Source organism: Urocitellus parryii, chromosome 7, assembly GCF_045843805.1.
Source record: "Urocitellus parryii isolate mUroPar1 chromosome 7, mUroPar1.hap1, whole genome shotgun sequence".
NCBI classification, from domain to species: Eukaryota; Metazoa; Chordata; class Mammalia; order Rodentia; family Sciuridae; genus Urocitellus; species Urocitellus parryii.
The window spans coordinates 28,750,947-28,775,275 of record NC_135537.1 but is presented as its reverse complement, the minus strand read 5'-3'; the positions used below and the strand labels follow the sequence as shown (position 1 = coordinate 28,775,275).

Sequence of the window (24,329 nt, the reverse complement as noted above, 5' to 3'; positions counted from 1 at the left end):
GAAAGTATACATACCACTTATTATATAGGTTATTTCCTCATGAATTGTGACGGCAAGTCTGTCATATGCTAAGTTACTCTACACATGTGTAGAGTAACTCATTCCATACTTTCAGTCAGATAATTCTTCCTACTCTTCTGTCAACACAGAGTCAAAATATGAAGCAATATAGAGGAATTCAACTGGAAAATACCATGAAAAATTAATGTGTCTTTTTCCCCCCCGCTGCTTACTTATAGGCCTGTTGGTTATGTCTTTTACGAGTCTTATTTTTTTTTCCTCTGAGAAATATATAACTTCATCACAAGAGATTCTAATTTTTGTCATTTTAATGTTATTATTTAAACTTTCCCCTTCCAGGATCATATGAAGACAGCACAATTCTAACTATAGCAGGCTCTGGATTTTCTCCTAGCTCAGCTGTATCAGTCTCAGTTGGACCAACTAGTTGCTCTCTTCTTTCTGTGAATGGTAGGTTCTTTTAAAAATTATGAAGTCTTATTGTTCTTCTTTGAGAGAAATTAGAATCAAATAGCAGTTTTACAAATATGAACATCATGTAGTGTATCCTATGGAATCACAAAGTTGGCAACCCGTTCTGGATAATGCCATATCTTTTTACCTTTGATTATGACCACAGGCAAATTATTTCATTGATATACAACATCTTTACCCCATAACAGTTGATTTTTGGTTTATTTGGTTTTTTTTTCCCATCACAAAGTGGTTACATAAGATACTTCTTAGATTGTTTTGTCTGGAGGCACAAAAGTGTTCTTAGTTCTACCGTAGTCTACCATGGTCTTCTCTGCCTGTATTTTGACAGTGTTATATTATTCATGCAGCAAGAAGATGTGGCCATCTTCCCTGAATTCTACTCCAACAGACTTCTCTCCAGTGATGCAGAAGTTATATATCATTCACAATGTCTACCTCTTGAAATTGGGAGGTCCATAGCTATTTCTCCAAAAGTTATCTTTCAAGATCCTAGGTGTTTTCCATAATTTTAATAGATTAGAATTATGCAGATTGGAATCATTTCTGTTGTCCTTAATTTAAATCTACTATGAACTTTTGAGGTCAAATACTCGATATTGTATCTATATTACCAGTTTACATAGACTATTCTAAATAAAGTGAACAACATTGTTTTCATTAAGGTTTATTTGTCTCTTTTATTAATAGAATGTATTATTTTACTCAATTTTTGACATAAACAGTATGTTGTAAAACTTTAGAATTATTCATATAAATGAGATCACTAATTAAGATTTTTAAAATTATGACAGTAATTTTCTTTGGCTACAGTAGCATCAAGGGAAGATTGTTTGTTTTCATTACTGATTTTCTAGGAGTGTCTGATTCATAGCATCAGGTAGTTAGTAAAGATTTTTCTCTCCATGATTCCCCTAGACCATTAATATATGTATAGTATTCTTTATACACATTTCCTAGGATCTAAAAATTAAGGCCAATGTTAATATTTGCAAATAAAATTTCAAATAATTTTATCTCAAAAAACTATTTTTTTAATCATTTCTTCTTTTTCTATCACAAGAAAATGAGATCAAGTGCCAGATTCTGAATGGAAGTGCTGGACATGTACCAGTTGCTGTGTCCATAGCTGATGTTGGACTAGCACAGAATGTAGAGGGTGAAGGATTCCACTTCATTTATGAGAGTCGGATCTCACACATCTGGCCTGATTCTGGAAGCCTGGCAGGTAATAATAAATAGTTCTCAACGGAGAAAATCTCATACATTTACACATTTTATTGTGCTGTTTTTAGTACAGAGCAAAGGGAAGGTAACCGAAAACTCCCTCATATAGAACAAAGGAGAGTCTCCTTTAGAAGGCACAGTGATTAAATGGTTGACTAATTCTTTTGTTTCTTATGGAGCACAAGTCAGGGTGACTGCTTATACTTACATCTTAGGTTATTGAATTAATATCATCAATTATTACATGTTTCTATAACAAGCTCATTAATTATGTCAGCATAAGATTTATTAGTAATTATTCTGCTTACCAGCTGCTCCATTTGTAACCATAGTCTCAATGGAGCTACTTGACCCAGAAAAAGTTCCTGGAACACATGGGGCAAAGGAAGGCTGACAAAGAAGATGGAGAGAAAATAACACATTCTTCTTGTCCTGCTTCATTTCCTCTGTATTTTTTTTTTTGTTGTTGTTGTTGTTGTTTGTTTGTTTTTACCATGCCTTATTTCAGGTTTTGTGCTTTGATTTTGATTTTTTGGTGTTCTTAAAATATTATTTTTATTTTATTGAGTGTTTTTTTCCTGGATTTTCTTTTAGTTGGAGGTATTAAAAATTCGGATTTGATGGGAGGCTTCATTTTCCACCCATGGAAAGATTAAGTAAATTGAAACAACAGACTTTCTCTTTAGAATGAAGAAAGTACTGTGGAAAATGATAGTTGCTGCTAATCATGCCCCAGAGCAAATGTGGGTTGCAAATCTGTGCTACTTATCTTAGTCCCATTCCTTTAGAATTCCAGGCTTCAGAGCCCAGACTCAGGTGTGTGATGGTAAACAAACAAGTCTTTATTCTGGTTCTTGATCTATTTGACTTCCCAGCTCTTAGATAACTGGACAGTTTTCCAATGATGAGATAGATGTTGCCAAAATTTCTTCTTGTTTTCGTTAATCTGCTTTTTGTTTTCTTTATAAAGGTGGTACTCTACTGACAGTATCTGGATTTGGCTTTAGTGAAAATTCAAAGGTTTTAGTTGGAAATGAAACCTGCAGTGTGACCGAAGGGAATTTGAATAAGATAACTTGCAGAACACCAAAAGTAAGCCCCCTGATTTCAGTTTTTTTTCCCCCTAAGTTAAAAATCTTAACATCTGGGCAGAGGGTGAAACAAATGAATTATTTTCTAAAAATTGTAGTTTCCGTTTTGCTTTTTAAAGAATTATTTGTTCGGGGCTGGGGATGTAGCTCAAGAGATAGCACACTCGCCTAGCATGCATGAGGCACTGGGTTTGATTCTCAGCAACACCACATAAAAAATAAAATAAAGATATTGTGTCCCCCTAAAAAACTAAAAAATAAATATTTTTTAAAAAGAATTATTTCTTCAACATCTTCCTGCCAAGATTTTAAGACAAAATACCATCTCAACATTCTAGGTACTTAAAAATCATGAAAAAGAACACACAAACCAATATTAATTAAACTTAAACAATGTGTTCCAGTGGAAATATTAGTAGTAGATACAAAGTAAAGATAAAATATAGTGGAAAAGGTGTGTCAGAAAAACGTTTCATTGAAAAGTTAGTGTCCTGTTATTATTTGAAGATACATAGAAGGTTACTATGTAAAACCAAAAGGTGAAAAAAATCAGTACTTACAAATATTCTAAAAAATTCACAAGAAAATGTAGAAACTTTTAATTTTTAAAAAGAAATATATTTTTAAATGTGTTTAAGTTTGTTGACAAAAATGTGACTTTTTCATGGAATATGAAAATGTTAGGCCAATAATGATTATTTAAAAAACTAATCTTTAAATTTAAACAAAGGCTCTGGTTTGCCATTTATGTACAAAAGGATAATGAATTTAGTCATGGACATAAAAAATGTAGCAGAGTAAATGGGGTTATTACATAGTTGTGATCTGTAAAAAATAAATGAGTGTATGCTGGACTGAATGATGGAGATAAGAATCTGAGGGATATGATGAATTAAAATTTACTTTCTTTCAATTATGGCATTCAGCTACATGCTAAATATGCAATAAATAAACACCAGATGATTGAAATAACTGTTTTTCCTAATTGGGAATTGCATAGCTATTGTATCAATGAAAGCACCAAATATTTTTTTTTTGAGAGGTCCAAGTGTTTAGTGTTGGATTCTCAAACTAGATTAGCAGAAGATATAATAATGTGATTTTCGAATAAAATAGAATAATTGCATTTGAGTCTATTCCAGGAACAAAAAGGCACAACTCTTTTTAGTATCTTATCCTTAATCAAATAGAGAAGCACTTGTCCAGAGCATCTCAACTTCATTGTGGAGCCCTCAAAATCCAATAATACAGATTCTTTTAAGTTGATCATAAAAATCACTGTGTTATATATCTTGATAATTCAAACATATAATCTATATTTGATGTCATGGTTTTTTAAATATCTGAAAACTTGAATCATGACTTTTAAACATAAAAATTTCAGAAGTTTGTTTTAATTAATTCTATTTCTTTCAGACAATGAATTTCTATCACATTCAACATTTAGTATTTCTTAATTGTTTTATTTTTTCCTTTTGTTTTAGAGAATTGAGGGTACAGTTGATATTTCAGTTATTACCAATGGATTTCAAACCACAGCAAAGGATGTTTTCAGTTATAATTGTTTACAGACTCCAGTTATAACTGATTTTACTCCAAAAGTACGAACAATTCTAGGTAAGAAATCTTTTAATAAGACCAGTTATTTGACATATATAGAGAAACCACTTCCAGAAATTCCTTCAAAGCACAGTCTTATACAGTTTTGTTTCTTAAAATAAGTAAGTCACAGTTTGTTTTTCATCTTTCTTTTTTAATATCAATTTTCTATTTATAATTTTACTTTTAAAATTTGCAACATGGAGAAAATTATTATTGTTTTAAAAAGTACTTTATCTTTTTTTCCTTGTGAAACAGTTAAACCTGAGTTTTATCTTCACATGACAGCCATCTACTTTTTTGTTGTTTCTCCATTTACCTCTGATAGAGTTAGGATTACCTACATCGAATGAAAGAAAAGAGAATTGAGTTGACTTATTTAATATGCAAATTTTCACACTGGATAATAAATTGAAACCTTCTGCAAAAGTATTTTTTTCTTCTGAAATAATAGGAGATGTTAATTTAACAATTAAGGGTTATAACTTTGGAAATGAACTCACGCAAAACATGGTGGTGTATGTTGGAGGAAAACCCTGCCAGGTTCTTCACTGGAACTTCACAGATATTCGATGCCTTTTGCCTACATTGTCTCCTGGAAAGCATGATATCCATGTAGAAGTCAGAAATTGGGGCTTTGCATCAACAAGGTATGGTAATGAACATAAACTTGGTAGAGTTGGAGAATACATAGGGCTAATAGAATTGGGACAGGAAAATAAATAACCTTTAATCTTTAATATATTAATTGCTTTTATTGCCTTTATATATCTTCTTTTGCCAAAGACTCAGAAAATCTCAGAAAAATTCAATATGACACTTAGTTGTGAGACCAATACCATTCAGATCAGCTAGTAAAATTCTCTGTGCAACTAGGTTTGTGTATGTCACATGATTTTCATTCATTCATTCAGGAAATACTTGTCAAACAGTTTCTAGGGGACAAGCACTTGCTTAATGCTGGACTCACAGTAGAGAATAAAAGGGGCGTGTTACCCACATTAATGGTGCTCACGGTTTTATTGGAGAAATCGATTATGAACAGAAAATTACATCAATAATCTAATCATAAATGTGGAAAAGACTATGAATAAGAGGTACCAGGTGTTAATAAAATGGTAATAAATGTAGCTAACTTATCCTAAGGTACAGGGAAGCATTCTCTGTAAAGGTGATAATTAAGCCAGGAAATAGGTAGGTAGGTGCTAGCCATCTGAAGGGCAGGAAGAGAATCTTTCTCTGATTCTATTTCTGTAGGGATTTAGTATTTTCTTCCCTGAAACTCTTTGTTTACTTGTAACAACTTTAATTCTTGTGTGAGGAATTACTAATGTGGAATACTTAGAAGAAGGGAACACTGAAATTTAGGGATTAAAAAGAAGACAAATAAAGCTGATGTCAGAAAGGAATGAGAGATGACAGCAGCAGTATCTTGCAGGAGATGAAGATGAGCAACAGAAATCATAATCCAAGGCTACATTCCCTTTCAATCTGATTTGAGTTAATATTATCTCACAGAGAATAGTTCACATGAGTTTTAGAAGGCTCTGGCTTGTACTTTGGCTGGATGATATAATGTGCAGGATTGATACCATACAAATTGTATATTTAGGTGGTAGTTGAAGAAATACTAATTTAGTTATGCTGAAGAAGTTAAATAAAAGTTAATACAAAGATTCACTGGAATTTTTCTGCCTGTGCAATTATGTGAGACTTGGAATATGGGAGTCAACTCTATATCAGGTCAGAAAAGCACTGTACATTTTTATGGGCTTCTAGCAGACACATTCTAACTATAACAAAGAAAAATAAATTAAAATCTTTCATGGAGATGGGGGAAGGGAAATCCTGTAAGTTCCCAACAAACATGGAATGATTAATTTAAATTAATTACACAAAATTTTATTACTCATATAAAATATATGACTTTTTTCTTTTTATATGTAGAACTGCCTTTATATTTTATTCTAATGTGGATATATTTTAAAGGCTTTCCTGTATTTCTTGTGATCTCATTTCTCATAACCAGATTTTTCATAGTAGTTTCAGATTCTCTATCTCAAATTTGTGCTGTCAGATTTTCAAAAATCTAATCTAAAATTACTAACATATAGCACCCAACCAAATTGAGGTTATGATAATTCAGATTATCTAGCCTTAAAAATGATATGTAATTACATATAGATTCAATTATTTCCTCTTCCTAAAAAAGTCATATACTTTTAAGAGTTTCATAATATGAGCCCCCATGAGAAGGAAATTCATTAGGAAAATCTATTTTTTTTCCTTTTCAGAGATAAATTAAATGCTTCAATTTGGTATATTTTGAAAGTGACCAACATGTTTCCACAGAGAGGCTCCTTGTATGGTGGGACTGAAATCACTGTACTGGGTTTTGGGTTCAGCACCATACCAATGAAGAATATGGTCCTCTTAGGTAAGAGCTATATTCCCCTGTGAGGGATATTGCCATTTTTCTCAGCTAAAAGGATGTACTATAGGTGTTGAGTTATTACACAAATACTATCAATCATGGAAACATTACTCTTCTATTAATGTAAAGATTGTTAAGTATATTTGGTTAAGGGGATAAAGAAAATCTGAATAAACTGCTTTCAAACTTTATATTTTCAGTCAATTAATATTATATATTTTATGTATATAGATCACTTAAAGGAGGAGGGGTCAGTTTTGAAAATAATCAGTTCTCAAACATGATTACCATTAAAAACAATATCCTACCATATAACACAGATTTTGACAAAACCTTGACTGTTTACTAAGCTCCATTTCTTCACAAGAAATATTTGAGAAAAAAATATTTTCCATCTTTGTTTTTCTAGGATCCTTTCCATGCAATGTTACATCATCATCAGAAAATGTCATAAAATGTATTCTTCATTCAACAGGGAATGTATTCAGAATTACCAACAATGGGGAAGATTTAGGTACCAACCAATATTTATATATTGTGAATAAGGAAAAGCATGTTAGCCTGAAATTAATTTGATTTTTATTTATTTTATACCTCAAATTATTTGGATAATAAATATAAATATTTATTTTAAGATCTATGGTATCTGCTTTGACATAGAAGTTACATATGGAGTGAATCAGTGGCAAGTTGAGTTTAAAAGGCTAGAGTTCACAGCTTATTCAGGAATTGACAATTGGCTTTGCTATAGTGCAGAATCTCCTGATTATTGCAGTTTATTATCAGTCATCAGTTTCCAAATGAATATTTAAGTTGAAATTTTGTATTTTTGCATGCCTATATGCTTCAGAAAATTCTTATTTCTAAAGAATTGATCATTGCCTTTAAAAATATTCCATGTAAAATATTCTGTGTAACTTATTGAGTATCCAAATTTTTAAAAATTATCTCTTGACCATTGCTTTTTGAGTTATATGACTTATTTCTTCCTTATTTTTCACATTATCTTTTTTCCCCATTACTCCTGTTTATTTTTGTTAAGGGCTTAAGTGACATACATAATAAAATTTTACAGTATTAACTAAAAAGTTGCTTTCAGTAGTAACTGTAAAAATGTTTTCAAAGTTAATTAAGAAATTGATTGCTTTCCTTTTTTCTTTTAATATATGATTCAATTCCTACATCCAGTACATGGATTAGGCTACGCTTGGTCACCATCAGTCTTAAACGTGTCTGTAGGAGACACAGTGACATGGCATTGGCAAGCACATCCATTTCTTAGGGGGATAGGATATAGAGTTTTCTCTGTCTCCAGTCCCGGAAGTGTAATTTATGATGGCAAAGGATTTACAAATGGAAGGCAAAAATCTTTATCAGGTAAGTTTCCTCTTTATTAAATTTTGCATGATGCCTCATTTCCCTATATGTAATACAAAGATATTTTGTTTAGATTTAACATATTTTTACATAGACTATATATGTAAATGTGCTAAATCGTTTACCTGGCATTTTATGGCTATGGTAAAGATATTATAAATGCATGTAAGAACTCATTCTGAAATATCTTTAATGATTCTGTGATAACTGACCAACTGAAAAATACACGGAAACAGCAAAATACGATGAAAATAATAATATATAATTGAATCTTACCAGTCTGGTAGCAAGTGATGGGGCTTCTGTTGATTGGAGTCAACTTTAAAACGAATGCTTCTTAAATAAATAAAAACATAAAATGAATGCTTCTTGTAGGAAAGCTCAGTGTAAAGTGAATCTTTTATATTGCTTTTTTGTTTTGTATGAATGAAGATATAGAATATTGTCTTTCTATTGTTAATTTTTCATTGTATGTTGAGTTTTTCTTTAAACTTTGTAATTTATATCAGACTTGGCATGGTTTTCTATCACATTAATGTTGGATCTTATCTTTCTGGAGTATGATTTTATTATGCAAGATAGTTCTTTTATAACCAGTAAGTACATTTCCTTCCTATTTCCTATTGAGAAATAATGAATTTGTCATATACATGTACATTTAAATGATCATTTTAAATTTCAAAGATGCATTAATTGCTTGTATTCACTATGTACAATCTTATTTTATGGCAGGTTCATTTTCTTACCAATTTACTTCACCTGGAATCCATTATTATAGCAGTGGGTATGTTGATGAGGCTAACTCCACTTCCCTCCAAGGAGTCATTAACGTTTTACCAGTCCAAACCAGGCACATTCCCCTGCACCTGTTTGTGGGTAGCACTGAAGCCACCTATGCTCAGGGTAAGAGGGTTAAAGATGGAAACCTTTATTCAGGTGACCCAGGGCTCATGGGACCTTTCTAGAGTAGGAGTCAGATGACTGGGTTTAACCTACTTATGTCTCTTGCTGCCACATGACCCCTCATAGGTTCAGACAGTTCTGAAGCTGGAGTGTATTCTATAAAATAAAGATGCTGTTAATGTCTTCTTGCCAGTTTCTTAGAACCCTTGTGTGCTTACATGAAATGCAAAGTGAGAATGCTGACTCCCTGCATGTGTCTATAAACCTATTAAAATGTTAGGTGATGCTATTGTTTTATTTTTCCTATGGGATCTGGACTTAGACAAATTGAAAATGAATTAATTTTATAATAATTCTTATATCTACACTGTAACATCTTTGTCCAAGTCTTTAATATCGTTATTCTGCCTGAGACCCTCTTGTCATTTAAAAAAAAGAAGAAGATTTTTCAGAGCTTAAAAGCATCTTCCTTAAAATAAAGAGTGATGCAGTCTGAAAACATTTCTCGTTTTAGAATGTTATCCATGACTTACAGGCAGTTCTTTTGTCTAAAGGAGGACCGGAGAATTTGCACTTAGAAAGCTCTGTAGCAGGCTGCCTAGCAACAGAACCCCTCTGTGGCCTGAACAATATCAAGGTTAAAAATTCAAATAGACTGTTTTTTGAGCTTTCAAGTTGTAATTCACCATCAATAAGCAATATTACCCCATCTACCGGAACAGTCAATGAATTGATAACAATTTCTGGGAACGGCTTCAGTAATCTCACATGTGCTAATAAGGTAAGAATTTAAAGCTCTCCTTTGAATCTTCCATATACTCGATGAAATGAAGATGTTTTTACATGACTTCATAATTTAATTTTTACCCGCTTTATGAGATATAGTTCACATACCAAACAATTCAACCATTTAAAGTATACAATTCAATAGCTAAGTATGTATAAAGGTAGACTCAGAGACTCATGACCACAATCAATTTTATAATTTACTTTTTACCTCAAAACAAAACCTAAAACCTTTGGATATCATCTCCAACTACCCCATTCATCCAAGCCCAAGGAAACCACTAACTTACTTTCCATTCTTACAGATTTGACTATTCTGGTCATCTCTTATAAACATAGTCATAAAATATGGAGCTCTTTGTGACCAGCTTTTTCCACTTAGCACATTTTCAAAGTGTCTCCATGTTGTACCATTTGTTGATACTTTATTTTTTTTATGGCCAAATAATATCCCATTGTATGTTACCACATTTTATTTATCCATTCACCAATTGAAGGACATTGAGTTGTTTTCACTTTGCAGCTACTATGAATAATGTAGTTACAAACATGCATGTACAATCACAATTTGATCTTAAAGTTAATTCAAGGTATGTATTAATCATCTCCCAAATTTAATTTTATGAATAAAAACTTTACACAGAATTAGTGTTCTAAAATTATGGTTGTTGCTAGTACAAAATATAAGTTCATATTAGAGTAATATATTGATTTGTTTTATTTAATATTCATTTTACTTTCAGGTTACAATTGGTAGTTACCCCTGTGTTGTAGAAAAAAGTAGTGAAAATTCTATTACGTGTCATATTGACCCTCAAAACTCAATGGATGTTGGTATCAGAGAAATTGTTACTTTGATTGTTTACAATTTGGGCACTGCTATCAACACACTGTCCAAGGAATTTGACAGACGATTTGTACTTTTGCCAAGCATCGATATGGTGTTGCCAAGTGCAGGATCAACTACTGGAATGACAAGAGTGACCATAAAGGGCTCTGGATTCTCAGCTTCTTCTGCAGGTGTAGAAGTCTTTATGGGTCATTTCCCATGTAAAGTTCTAACAGTGAATTACACAGTCATTGAATGTGAAACATCCCCTGCTCCCCAACAGCTTGTGCATGTAGACCTTCTAATACACGGAGTGCCTGCCCAATGTCAGGGAAACTGCAGCTTTTCATATTCAGAAAGCATCACTCCTTATATAACAGGAATCTTCCCAAACTCTATTGAAGGATCTGTAAATGTTCTTATTGAAGGAGAAGGTTTGGGGACTGATTTGGAGGAGATTGCTGTTTTCATTGGAAATCAACAGTTCAGAGTCACACATGTTAATGAAAAGAACATCACTGTTCTTATGACTTCTCTCCCAGCTGGGCCTCATTCTCTCAGAGTTGTGGTGGGATCCAAGGGCTTGGCTCTGGGAAACCTGACTGTTAGCAGCCCTGCAGTAGCTTCTGTCTCACCAAAGTCTGGAAGCATTGGTGGAGGAACCATTTTGAGGATCACAGGGAATGGCTTTTATCCTGGCAACACTACCGTTACTGTTGGGGAGCACCCTTGTCAGATTGTTTTTGTCAACTCCAGTGAGGTCTACTGCAGCACCCCACCAGGGAGAGCTGGAAAGGTTGATCTGAAGATCTTTGTTAATGCCATCACTTATCCATCTTTGTCATTTAACTATTCCCTGGAGGATACACCATTTCTCAGAGGGATTGTTCCAGATCGAGGTAGTCCAATACTTACTTGCATTTTTTATTATATTTATATGACATCATCAGTACTATTTATTACTATAAAGTTATAATAATATTCATAAATAATTGTTAAGATGTGTTTTTTACACAGCCTATTAGTATATTGGGTTCGAATTCTGTGTAGTCTCTGTTTTGTGATTATTTTTGGTATGTTCTTGGGATAACATTTTTAGCTAAATTTTAATTTCTGTCTTGAACAATACCTCCATTAAATTGGCCTACCATTCAAATAAAGAAATGACTAATTTCAATGCACCAAAATGGATAATTTATGTCATTTATGTTCATATGGCACAAGAAACAACTGTTAAAATTCACAAGAAGTTGATCTTGCTGAAGTTGAGAAATTTTCAGAGTACTGTGATTCCATGAAACTCCAATTGATTATTGTTAGTATGATAGAATTCTTTTTAAGGAAGTAATTGGCACATTCAGATAGAGAAAATTATTATGATTTACTTAATTATTTAGCATAACACATTTTTTCCAAGCTAAGAATAGATCAAAATGTCTTCCAAGTTCCTTGTCATTATGCTGTGCTGTTTCTGAACATCTTTATGCTATTGTAATAATTTTCAACCATGTAATGAATTCTGAAGTAGCAGCTGAAGTGCCATGGTTCAGAGCATGATCTTGATACTAGGTTCAAATCTTATTTCTTCTACTTCTTAATGATGAAATCTTGGACACTTTTGTTCTGCTTTGTTTTAACATTGGTTTTTTAATATATTCAGGTACCTCTCGTGAAAACTTAAGAATTTCATTCATAAAATGTAATTTAGAATGATACATTTCATAAATAATTCATTAAATGTTCACCTTTTAAAAAGGTGTTTTTTCATTTTACATCCTGGGAAATGTATCAGGTTAAATCAGATAAATTTTCTTCATTCAAGAAGTTTACTATTAAAATTTTCTTTAATACATCAAGTTTGCTCATTGGAGCAAATGTTAACAATAGAAATAATGTATCTATATATTTGTAGTCATTGCAGAGGATGATGTTTGTTCCTTACTTCCATGGACCATTTCTCTTCCTATCTCTCTTTGAATGTTTCTTTTAGAATAAGGTATGTGAAGCATAAGAAACTTTTAAGGGTTGGGAATATAGCTTAGTTGGTAAAGGGCTTGTCTCACATGCACAAGGCCCTAGAACTTTTAAACAAGTGAAACCCAAGCTGTTTTATTTACTGAAGAAACACAAAGTAAATGACACCTAGAATTAGCACTATTGCATTTTAAAGTGAAATGTCAAACAAAATGATAGTTTTAATATATATAAAATAATTTTTGTTTTGTATCTTAAAACTATTTTTAACATTAAATATCTTATGAATATTTGTAATGTATATTATAATGTTGCATATATCATGACATGTTGTTGATTCTCACTATAATTATATAGGAATTGTTACTATTACTGCTTGAATTAAATTCAAAATATTACTTGACCCTGCATTTGTAACAAATTGTAGAAATTACTATCTATTCATAAAATTTAGGTGTGTGTGTAGTCACTTGAATGACTTATGAGAAATTCTGTGTTTAATGCCCTTGCCCTTCCTCAGTGTACATTTTTCAAAAGAAAGATTGAGATTCTTAGTTCTGTATACAGTCATTAAGACCTTAACATTAATATTCACTTAAAAGTTTTTAATTTGTTTTTTTCTGTATTTACAATCTTATACCTAAGTATTTATATATTATGATTTGTTTATCAAGTCAGATCTATTAAAAATATTTGAATTAAGAAAAAAGATAGTTTATTCTCAAAAAGTGTTGCTAATATCAGGGGGGAAAATCACCAAGAATAAAAAATAATTAGCTTCATCCATGTAGCCTAACCCACCATGACCTGTGCAGACATTCATACTTCTTAATTCTACATCATCTTTCTTCTCTTTGCCTTTCTTCTACTTCTCTATCTTTTCTACTATCTGAATTAGAAACTTACAATTCAGGAGAATGTATGGAAGGGCTGGAAAATAATGACCACTGAGATATGTCAGTTACAGTTAGTGTACAGTAGACTGTAATCTTTATTGTATTCAAAATGTCTGTAACACAGCATGTATATTAGTGTTAGTTTTAAAATACTGGGTATTATTTTGTTTACACAAAGAGGTCTATTTTTAAATGCATGCATAAGTATTTAAATTTAGATATACACTTAACAGTGTTTGCTTTTTTTTTTTTTTTTTTTTTTTTAAGGTCTACCAGGAACTGAAATTGAGATCACTGGATCTAACTTTGGTTTTGATATCTCAGAAATTTCAGTGATGCTTGGTGACATTCAGTGCAATGTAACCACGGTCAATGACAGCGTGCTGCAGTGTGTCACTGGTGCCCATGCTGGTGGCACTTTTCCTGTGCTGATGCATCATAACACTAAAGGTTCCGCCGTGTCCACTGTTGAATTTGAGTACCCACTTCATATTCAGAATATTCATCCAACTCAAGGTAGTCACGAATATGCAGAAGTATATGCATATTTATATTGTTTCAGTAAACACATTTAGAAAAAAATGATGTTCTTTAAACATTACTAAAATTTGTACTTCCATTAATACATATTTTTCTCTATTCATCAAACAAATAAGCAAGCCAGAGTACTAACTAAAGATTCCAAAGTATTGGGCAAATGCCTTTATTTGTCTTAGGACTGCAGAATTTATTTAAAATTTAGCCCTAAATTGACCAGAGTATAGATTGAATTTTTTAAAATGATATTTAGCCCATCACTGACATATATTCATTGCTACAAAAATAGCATTTTTTCTAGCTGAAAATTATTTTAATGGCTATAAACCTTTAAGCATAACCAATGAACTCAACTGAAATAGTAATTTTATGCATATATTTTGACTATTTTGAAATTCTTTGTGACACTTCTTTTAAATAAAAATATAGTTTCTAGAAATATTTTATATGATTACCAGATTTGACATTTTCTCAATGAAGAGTTTAAAACAGTACAAAGCAAAAGATACTCTTTTATTAGTATATTAATTTCAGATCATTTAATACAATCTATTGCCATTTCAGATTTCAAAATAAAGTTAATAAATATGTACATAGGGAAAGTTTCTTTTCAGTTTTATTGTTCCCTTGCATTTGTCTTCACTAGGGAGTTTTGGTGGTGGCCGAACCATGACTGTAACAGGCACTGGGTTTAATTCACAAAATTCAGTTGTATTGGTCTGTGGCTCAGAGTGTGCCATCGACAGGCTGAGGTCTGATTACACAACGTTATTATGTGAGATTCCACCCCATGATGGTAAGTTCTGAGAAAAAAAAAATGGCTACTATTGAGAATTGTTTAATCATATAAAGATCACAGTCAGAATTGCTGTTTTCAAATTGTTAGTTTCCTTGGAAATAATTGAATCATCCTAACTTTAAGCAGTTCATTCAGACCTTTATTTTCTAGGTTTAATATATCTTTGAAGATGTCAGTTTATGACAAAAACTGATGACACTTAGCATATGGGGTGGGCCAAATGAGAACATATCTTCAGTTCTTGCTAGTGTATTAGGTTTTTTTTTTGTTGTTGTTGTTTTTTTTTTTTTTTTTAAAGATAGGATAGTATGAAACAAACTGCCAAGATTCAAATCCTGTGTGTCTTCAGCACTGGAAACTGAGGAGGCAGGTTTACAGAACTGACTACAGTAAGAGGTCTGAGGGAGGGTTTTTCCCTCTGGATAATGTGCATGTACTTTGTGATGTTTCGGCTGTTGGGAGAGGTTTTTAGAACTACACATTCAGCCTGTGTTTATTAGAACATGATCATGGGAAAAGGAAGATGTTATTGAAAATGTTTGGGGGACTTAGGAATGATCACACAACGTTATTATGTGAGATTCCACCTAAAGATCTATGGCAGAGCTGTGCTGAGTTTGACCCTCTTTTCATAGGCAGGGGACCTGAGCAAGCTTGTGAAGTGAGTGTGGTCAACGGGAAAGATTGGTCGCTGTCCGTGACTCCGTTTACATACATGACCTCACTGACTCCGCTCATCACTGAAATATCTCCCAGGAGAGGCAGCACAGCAGGGGGCACCAGACTCACAGTCAGGGGATCAGGATTCAGGTACTGTCTTCTCACACACACGGTTTGATTGATGTTTCCAAATTCCAGCCACTATGCCAGCAACCCAATGTGCCAGGACAGTGCTTAAATATAGCCGTGTTCACATGCACCTTTCTGCTCGGAAGCCACACTCGAGGCACAAAATAGTACTAATCTAACACTGATTGTGTGCTCAGTCTGTGCCAGGTACCTTCCTATCCACAGAAACTTCCTGCCTTATCTTATGAGACATTTTTAATCCCAGCTGGGTTATGTGGTAGTTCCATTCCTAGTCTTTTAATGATAAAATGGGATTAAATATACCATATTTAAATAATTAAGTATACCAGATTTAAATATACCACTTGTTGGTATTTATCCAAAAGACTTAAAATCAGCATAATATAGAGATCCATGCATACCAATGTCTGTAGCAGCACAATCCACAATAGCCCAGTCATGGAACCAGCCTAGGTGCCTATCAACAGATATATGGATAAAGAAAATGAGGTATCTACACCATGGAGTTCTACTCAGTCATAAAGAACAATGAAATTATGTCATTTGCTACCATTTGTAAATGGTAGGACTAATATGAGAGCACTTAAGTATCTTGCCCCAAATCCTAGTAACCTCACAAACATAATCACCTTGTTATGCTTTTCCCACTGTCCGATCTTCGACTGTGATCTGCTTCGCTGCGTGAAAGAAACATCTTTCTGTACATCAGACCTATTTCCCTGTAAATAGTCTTGTTCCTTCTTCTCATGCTTACTATTAGCTCAAACTTCTTGACCATATTGTCATCACTGTTCAGGTGGATCAGGCTGACTTCAAAACACGACATCACATAAGCTGTAGAAGGCAATTTTCGTTCCTCAAGTACCCATAATTTTATTTTGGATTTGAATTTTAAAAGGAGGTTAATTTCTAAGGTCTGTGAGTATGATAAAAATGTCACATAGTGGAACCAACCCAGATGCCCTTCAATAGATGAATGGATAAAAAAAAATGTGGCATTTATACACAATGGAGTACTATGCAGCACTAAAAAATGACAAAATCATGGAATTTGCAGGGAAATGGATGGCATTAGAGCAGATTATGCTAAGTGAAGCTAGCCAATCCCTAAAAAACAAATGCCAAATGTCTTCTTTGATATAATGAGAGCAACTAAGAACAGAGCAGGGAGGAAGAGCAGGAGGGAAAGATTAACATTAAACAGAGACATGAGGTGGGAGGGAAAGGGAGAGAAAAGGGAAATTGCATGGAAATGTAAGGAGACCCTCATTGTTATACAAAATTACATATAAGAGGTTGTGAGGGGAATGGGAAAAAAACAAGGAGAGAAATGAATTACAGTAGATGGGGTAGATAGAGAAGATGGGAGGGGAGGGGAGGGGGGATAGTAGAGGATAGGAAAGGTAGAATACAACAGTTACTAATATGGCATTATGTAAAAATGTGGATGTGTAACCGATGTGATTCTGCAATCTTTGTAATGTTTTGAAGAACCAATAAAAAAAAAAAAAAGAAAAGGTGCCCATTTGGAGACTAACGAATAAGGAATAAGAGCAAAGTAATTCCAACTCAGGCAGTTCTTCCTCTAACGCTAGAGCACTTGGTAATTTGGGCAGTTCTATTTTCTGACCTTTTATATCTTTGTTTACTGTATTCCTTAACAAATATTTTTGAAGTCTTAATTGAAAAAAGTGTCAATGTGCACTTGGATGGATCCTAGGACGAGATCATTACTTTGCAATAACACAGATGAAAAAAGGGATTTGATTATATGACATAGAAATTTGAGAAAAACTTTGTCCTGTTTTTCCTTTTCTCCTTTACAGTGAAAATACCCAGGATGTTCACATCACTATAGCTGAAGCCAGATGTAATGTTGAGTTTTCCAACAGGACACACATCTTCTGTACAACAGAGGCCCATACTCCTTCAGGATGGGCGCCAGTTCATGTCAACATCAGAGACATCGGCAGGGCCACGCTGGTAATAATGCTGTTGGGAATACTGATCACAGCAATAGAAACACTTATTATGGAGGGTGGGATAATGGGTAGTGGATGTTTTACTTTAATGTCTCCAAAAGATAACTGAAAAGTAACTCCACCAAATTTTAAGTAATTGCCATTTTGGTGCTTATTACTAAAATTTTTATTACTTTTGAATCATAAACTAATTGGTAATGTATTTTTCACTTTATTATTATGAGAAACTAGAGTCAGCTATCACATATTTGAAGTGGGATATATTTTGTTATTAAAAATATGCATTGCTTTACATTTAGGTCTGAGAAATTGAAAAATTCTGGTAAGTTCTCTGAACTTCAAAATCTCTTGTGCTTTATTACAGGATAATGCTGATTTCCTATATGTTGATGCTTGGTCCTCCAATTACTCATGGGGAGGAAAATCTCCCCCAGAGGAAGGGTCACTTGCTATTATTACAAAAGGACAGATCATTTTATTGGACCAAAGTACCCCTATTCTGAAAATGTTGCTTATTCAGGGTAAATTTCTGAAAATCTGTTTATTTAGTCTCTGCCTAGGGACTATTTCTGTGAAGTTAATTTAACCAACATTTGTGATTGTGAACATCCATCGTTACACTGTGTTTTTAATATGGAATATAGTGCTGAGTTTTCTGAGCATTAGTCTCTTTGTAGTTATGATATTATTGGGTTACAACAAGCATTCTTTTAATCAAATAGAACAAAAAAAGTATCATATTGTATGACATGCCCCTACACAACTTTTATAGTTAAATGTTGTCTCATGAAACTTTGGTTTCCATAATCAAAAGTGAACTTGCCCATGCACTCGTAGTTAATTGATCTCAGTAGAATAGTACACAGCATTTCCTACTGCAGAAATGCTGATATGATGGATCCAAGAGGTTATAAACTTATAACAGTCCATTAAAGTCAATCCTAAATGAACCCCTGATTCCCTTGGTAGCCAGAGTGTGATTATATGACCTTTGCATGAGACCCTGCTTTCAGTGGTCACTGGAGCTTCTCTCTGTTCCTTAATATACTTTTTATAAAAAATATTTTTAATTGTATGCAGACACAATACCTTTTCATTTAATTTATTTATTTCTATGTGGTACTGAGGATCAAACCCAGTGCCTCACATGTGCCAGGCAAGCACTCTACCACTGATAGAGCCCTTAATATACTCTTTCTACCATAAAAAGTGAAATAACCACAACTATTATAATTATGTAAAAAAAAAAATAAGGAATAAGAGTAAAGTGCTTGGAGCTTTAGAACATAAACTTTACTGTAATGGTTTTAGCTGCTCAAAGACTTTGGTAATTTTATATTTTTTAAATTTCTGGAATAATAACAATGTTTTAATTATTCAAAGTTATTGAGTATAGGATCTTTATTTTATTGTTTTGTAGAAAGGATACCAGGGATTCAACTCAAGGGCACCCAACCACTGAGCCACATCCCCAGCCCTATTTTGTTTTTTATTTAGAGACTGGGTCTCACTGCGTTGCTTAGCACCTAGCTTTTTGCTGAGGCTGGCTTTGAACTCACAATCCTCCTGGCCTCAGCCTCCCAAACTGTTGGGATTACACGAATGCATCACTGGGCCCTACTGGCATGGGATCTTTAGACAAGTAAAATATTACTGTCTACCTGTTTAAATTAAATCTATAAAATGCACCTTTTTATTTTCTTGATAATGCTAATCAACCTGTAGCTGTTTTGGGTGTGAATTAGTGGGCAAGAATTCAGAGTTAATGTTGATGTTATAGAATAGTTTCTATAAACATGCTTTTGTGTAACTTTAAGTGTTTTATTCTTAATTTATATTTCAAAATCCTGTTATTTATAGAATTAATTTGTGCAGCTATACTATTTAATAACATTTAAGATATGAAAATTGCCAAGGGAAAATAATCTGCCCTGGATTTTGTTTTTCTGTGAACTTCCAGGGTCTTATCTGAAGCTTTTATACTTTCATGTAACCAAAGAGCAGAAGTAAAGTAACACATATTAAGGTAGCAGGAGAGGGATAAGAAATTACATTTTTTACTTTTAATTTAGTAGGTGAATTTTGATAATACTTTTTTCTTGAGATATGTTTAAAAATTGTATGGTTCACAGGTGGAACTCTAATATTTGATGAAGCTGACATTGAACTCCAAGCAGAAAATATTCTAATTACGGACGGTGGTACTCTTCAGGTACATAAGAGAACATACATTTATTGTTAACCTGTTTCCTTTTTAAATACTATATGTAAAATGGATAGTTAATTACACCAACCTCTCCTGAGTTTATCTTTGATTAGATTTGCTTTATTAATAAAACAATCTTTATCTGGGGAAAAGTTTCCTAGAATATTCTTGCAATTTAATGGGAAGATAATTAGTGTTTTATCAAGGAGCAGAATTTAAAATAGAACAAGAAATATAGCTTTGATATGTGGCTAAAGTCGACCAGAAGTCTCGCATATTTTGCTGACTAGAGACTTTAAGGCTTATATTTTGAAAGAAAGGTATGAACAGTTGAATAATCAATCCTCAAAAAGAGAGGGAAGAGATGGGAAAACAAATTTGTTTTTCATAATGAGAATTGTGGATATGAAGCCAGAAGGGGTGATGCACTCCTGTAATCCCAGCTACTCAGCAGGCTGAAGCAGGAGGATCATAAGTTCACAGCCACAGAATGTGTGTCTTGTTGGGACACAATAGAATTGTATTCAATTTCTGGTCAAGTTTTTTTTTTTTTTTTTTAAGTAAATATTGGGCTTTAATTTTAATTTTCTGAATGAGGCCTGTGAAATCTCTTGCAGATCGGGACAGAAGCATCCCCCTTCCAGCACAAAGCCGTCATTACCTTGCATGGGCACCTGAGATCTCCTGAGCTCCCTGTGTATGGGGCCAAAACACTGGCTGTGCGTGAGGGAGTCCTGGATCTGCATGGTACTGAGGCCCAAGCTAAGTGAAAGCTCCCAAGCTAGTCTGTGTTTCGATATCTTCCTCTGAACTCCACTAACCTCCCCTAGCACAGGCCAGCCTCAAGGCCACTCCTCCCCAGGCCATGTCTACAGCCTTCCTCCAACCCTTTGCCATATGCTTCCTGATGTTTTTTTGTCTTGTTTTGCACTTAGCACAGTGCATGGTGACTGTGTACTTTATTCATTTGTCCATGTGGAAAGGCACTAAGACTGGAAACAGAAGATGGATTCCTTACATTTGTATCCAAAAATGGACTCTCTCTAAAGTACATCAATAAATTTATAGTTGAACTTTTTAATAGCTATATTCCAGAAAATTGCCAGCAAGTAAAGATGATTTTGATAGTGTTGAAGGTGCCAGGATAACATTTTATAAAAGATGAATGAAATTTGTCTTTTTTATGTGGAAGTCCTATATATTGCAATAATCTGTTTTTTATAGATTTAGAATGTCATAAACATAGTACCTTGTTATGATCATAAATGTCCTACATCATGCTAAATATATCCTACTAAAAGTTCTTAGAAGTTTTACATGTATCACTTATCTCTAGATTATTGGTTTAAGCAGTCCCTATCAATAATGACAAAGATAACAGTCCATTTTGTTAATATGATTACCCCACATTTATATTGTGCTTATAAAAGGAAGATTGTTATCAGTGGAATACATCATTGCAGAGAATATTTTTTCTAATTTCATAGAAACATACATTATTATTAAACCTGTTACTTTTCTGAAGCAAGCATTCTTCACATTTCTTTTGTGACATAGGTATGAAATCCTAAGGTACAATTAACCTTCCTCAGATTCATTTAATCCAAATTAAATTGCATAATTAAAATGCATAAAATCTCAGTAACATAGAAAGCACATCTGAAGTTTTGCTGGTTGTCTCCAGGTCTGCCTATTTCTGTGGTCTGGACACGTTTGGCTCACACTGCAAAGGCAGGGGAACAGATTTTGATTTTACAAGAAGCTGTGACATGGAAGGAAGGAGATAAGATTGTAATTGCAAGCACAGGACACAGGTATGAGTTTGATTTAGAAAGCAGATTTTTTTTTAAGCTTGTAAAAAATGAACAATTCAAAAGGTCCGCTCTTTGATTTACATTTGAATCCTCTAAAAGAAGCATGAACAGCCTAATACATGTGTGCCAATTGTGAACATTTGGTAGATGACCAAGTGTGTTGAGTTTTCAGTGACTGAATTTACAATTACAAAAAAAAAGTAAGTACAAATCTAAATGTATAAAATAAATATGAACTGATCATTTTGTTTTCCATAGCTAGGTTCCTATGTAAGATTTCATTTAAAAAAAACATTCTGCTATTGAAAGTCACTTGAAAAATTTGACTTAGAACATTAATTAAATACATTCATGAATGCAAAAATGTAAATGAGTTTCTTTGTTTGAGGTCACCAAAGAATATGGTTGAAAGCAGCTGGTAAGCCCTTTCTTATCTTACAGTATTGGCAGTGGTCCCACAGAGCAAATTTCTTAGCAATGATTGAGTAAAAGGGAAGAAACCATGATAGAAAAAGTGATAATTAAAGTAACCTTTTAGGTGCCTGACATTTTAAAATTGAAACTGCTTTTTAGGTGCCTGACATTTTAAAATTGAAACTGCTTATGACCCTTAATTTATATTAGTTACATATTTTTAGTAAACAAGAAATATAAGGAAAAATAATACAGTTCTGAATATATCAGGGAGTGGGGATAAAAATAGCCTTATTTTTGTTTTACTGTTCAAATTATAGATAATACTGAGATTGGATATGGTTATGCTTATCAGGAAGTAAATAGTAATTTATGACAAGAAACCAATATGTTAAGGGCATGACTCAATTTAAAATTGAAATTCGAGATGGCATTTAAAGTTTTCCATTTTCCAAATTAAAAATAGATTTGCAGATGTTAGGAAGAGTTAAATGCATACTTAGCTTTGAAAGTGCCCATTTTTTCTGCCCTTGGAAGAAATTTTAATTACATAATGGCAAAACAAACAAGCAGGAAAATCATAGGGCTTATTAATAGAATAGAAAATCTTCATTTATACCCTTACTCTAAACAGAGTAAGTTTACAGTTTAGCATAGGGCTATTTAATTTTAAGAAACAAGAATTAAGGAGTTTCTTTCCAAATCTAATTCATTGTTCACTATTTCATTGGTAAATCCTACTTGAGAATTTGTAAAGCCAGGTAAAGGTTAAGAAAATAGCTTCTGAAGTCAATCAGTCTGGGCCCATTCCCAGCAATACTACCGTCAGCCCTTGGTCATCATATTTCCCTTCTCTGTGCTTCAGTTGAATTGCAATGCTAATAATACATACCCCATAGAATTATTGTAAGCAGTAAGTGAGTTAATATGTGCAAAGCTTTAGAGGAGAACTTGGCTCAAAGTACTTTATAAATGAGGTATCACTACGAAGGAAAGAAAGGTGTTTCTAGGTGAATGCACATATAAAAATGCCATTTAGAACTGTCTTTTCTAAAGAAATTGCTGTATCATCTGGATGTGAGAGAATCCAGGAAAGACCAGACCCTTTCCCCTACCACCTGTGAGATATTGCACTACTGAATCATTCTTTTCTATAAACAGCCTGTAGAGACCTGCCTGTCGGATCTGTCCTGACCCCTTTCCCCACAATTCCTTCCCTGAATCCTTTGCAATTCTAGGTTTCTCTGATGACCCACTGTCTTAAAAAACAACTGTATTCTGGCATATCCTCTAGCTTCTTTCATTATTATCCTTTTTTTCCCAAAAAGATTAGTACACTGTTTAATATTACATTCCCATTTCATCTATTTCATCCTTACTATCCTTTCTCCTCACCCCCATTTAAACCCCTACATTCATTTTTATCTTTTTAAATATTTATTAGTGCATTATAGCTATATATAATAGTGGGGCTCATTTTGACATATGTATAAATCCATATAACAGAGTTTGTTCAATTTCAATCCCCAGTACTTCCTCTTTCCTTCCCCTCCACACTCTCCCTAATCCCCTTCTTCCACTGTATTGATTTTATTTCTATTTTTATGATGAAAGGGAGAAAAGGGAATAAAAAAGGAGATCTCATGAAAATAGAGTACACTTGGGGAATCAAGGGGCATAGAGAATGAGAGGGGAAGGGGAAGAGCTAAGGAATAAAGTTGACCAAATTATGTTATGTGCATATGTGAATATATCACAATTCATTCCAATTTTGTATACAATTATAATGTACCAATACCACATTTTTTAGTTACAAAACTTTGTAGTATATTTGAAATAAGATATTGTGATACCTCCAGCCTTGTTCTTTTTGCCAAGATTCCTTTAATAATTTGAAGTTCCATTTAAATTTTAGGATTAGTTTTCTAATTCTGTGAGGATTGACATTAGAATTTTGACAAGGATTGCATCAAATCCATAGATGACTTTAAGTAGTATGGACTGAGTCTGTTTATTTATTTTTTTGGTACTAATTTTTCACTGAGGGGTGCTCTACCACTGAATAACACTCTCAGTCCTTTTTATATTTTTTATGTTATTTTTTATTTTTTTAAATTAAATTATTTATTTATTTTAATTTGTTATACATGATGACA

At 33.1% G+C, this 24,329-nt stretch overlaps 1 protein-coding gene across 1 annotated transcript in view; it reads left to right on the top strand.

The window, feature by feature from the left end:
- Positions 1 to 24,329, top strand: part of Pkhd1l1 (PKHD1 like 1) — a 142,378-nt gene that overhangs the window by 59,757 nt on the left and 58,292 nt on the right. Inside the window, exons 28-46 of the mRNA XM_026384545.2 lie at positions 361 to 471; positions 1,559 to 1,723; positions 2,693 to 2,814; positions 4,298 to 4,430; positions 4,867 to 5,062; positions 6,707 to 6,849; positions 7,256 to 7,360; positions 8,035 to 8,223; positions 8,956 to 9,126; positions 9,681 to 9,907; positions 10,656 to 11,640; positions 13,879 to 14,127; positions 14,795 to 14,944; positions 15,583 to 15,757; positions 17,584 to 17,740; positions 18,104 to 18,260; positions 19,872 to 19,951; positions 20,563 to 20,692; positions 21,630 to 21,759. Coding sequence (XP_026240330.2) covers positions 361 to 471; positions 1,559 to 1,723; positions 2,693 to 2,814; positions 4,298 to 4,430; positions 4,867 to 5,062; positions 6,707 to 6,849; positions 7,256 to 7,360; positions 8,035 to 8,223; positions 8,956 to 9,126; positions 9,681 to 9,907; positions 10,656 to 11,640; positions 13,879 to 14,127; positions 14,795 to 14,944; positions 15,583 to 15,757; positions 17,584 to 17,740; positions 18,104 to 18,260; positions 19,872 to 19,951; positions 20,563 to 20,692; positions 21,630 to 21,759 — 3,775 coding nt within the window. The remainder of the gene's footprint in view (positions 1 to 360; positions 472 to 1,558; positions 1,724 to 2,692; positions 2,815 to 4,297; positions 4,431 to 4,866; positions 5,063 to 6,706; positions 6,850 to 7,255; positions 7,361 to 8,034; positions 8,224 to 8,955; positions 9,127 to 9,680; positions 9,908 to 10,655; positions 11,641 to 13,878; positions 14,128 to 14,794; positions 14,945 to 15,582; positions 15,758 to 17,583; positions 17,741 to 18,103; positions 18,261 to 19,871; positions 19,952 to 20,562; positions 20,693 to 21,629; positions 21,760 to 24,329) is intronic.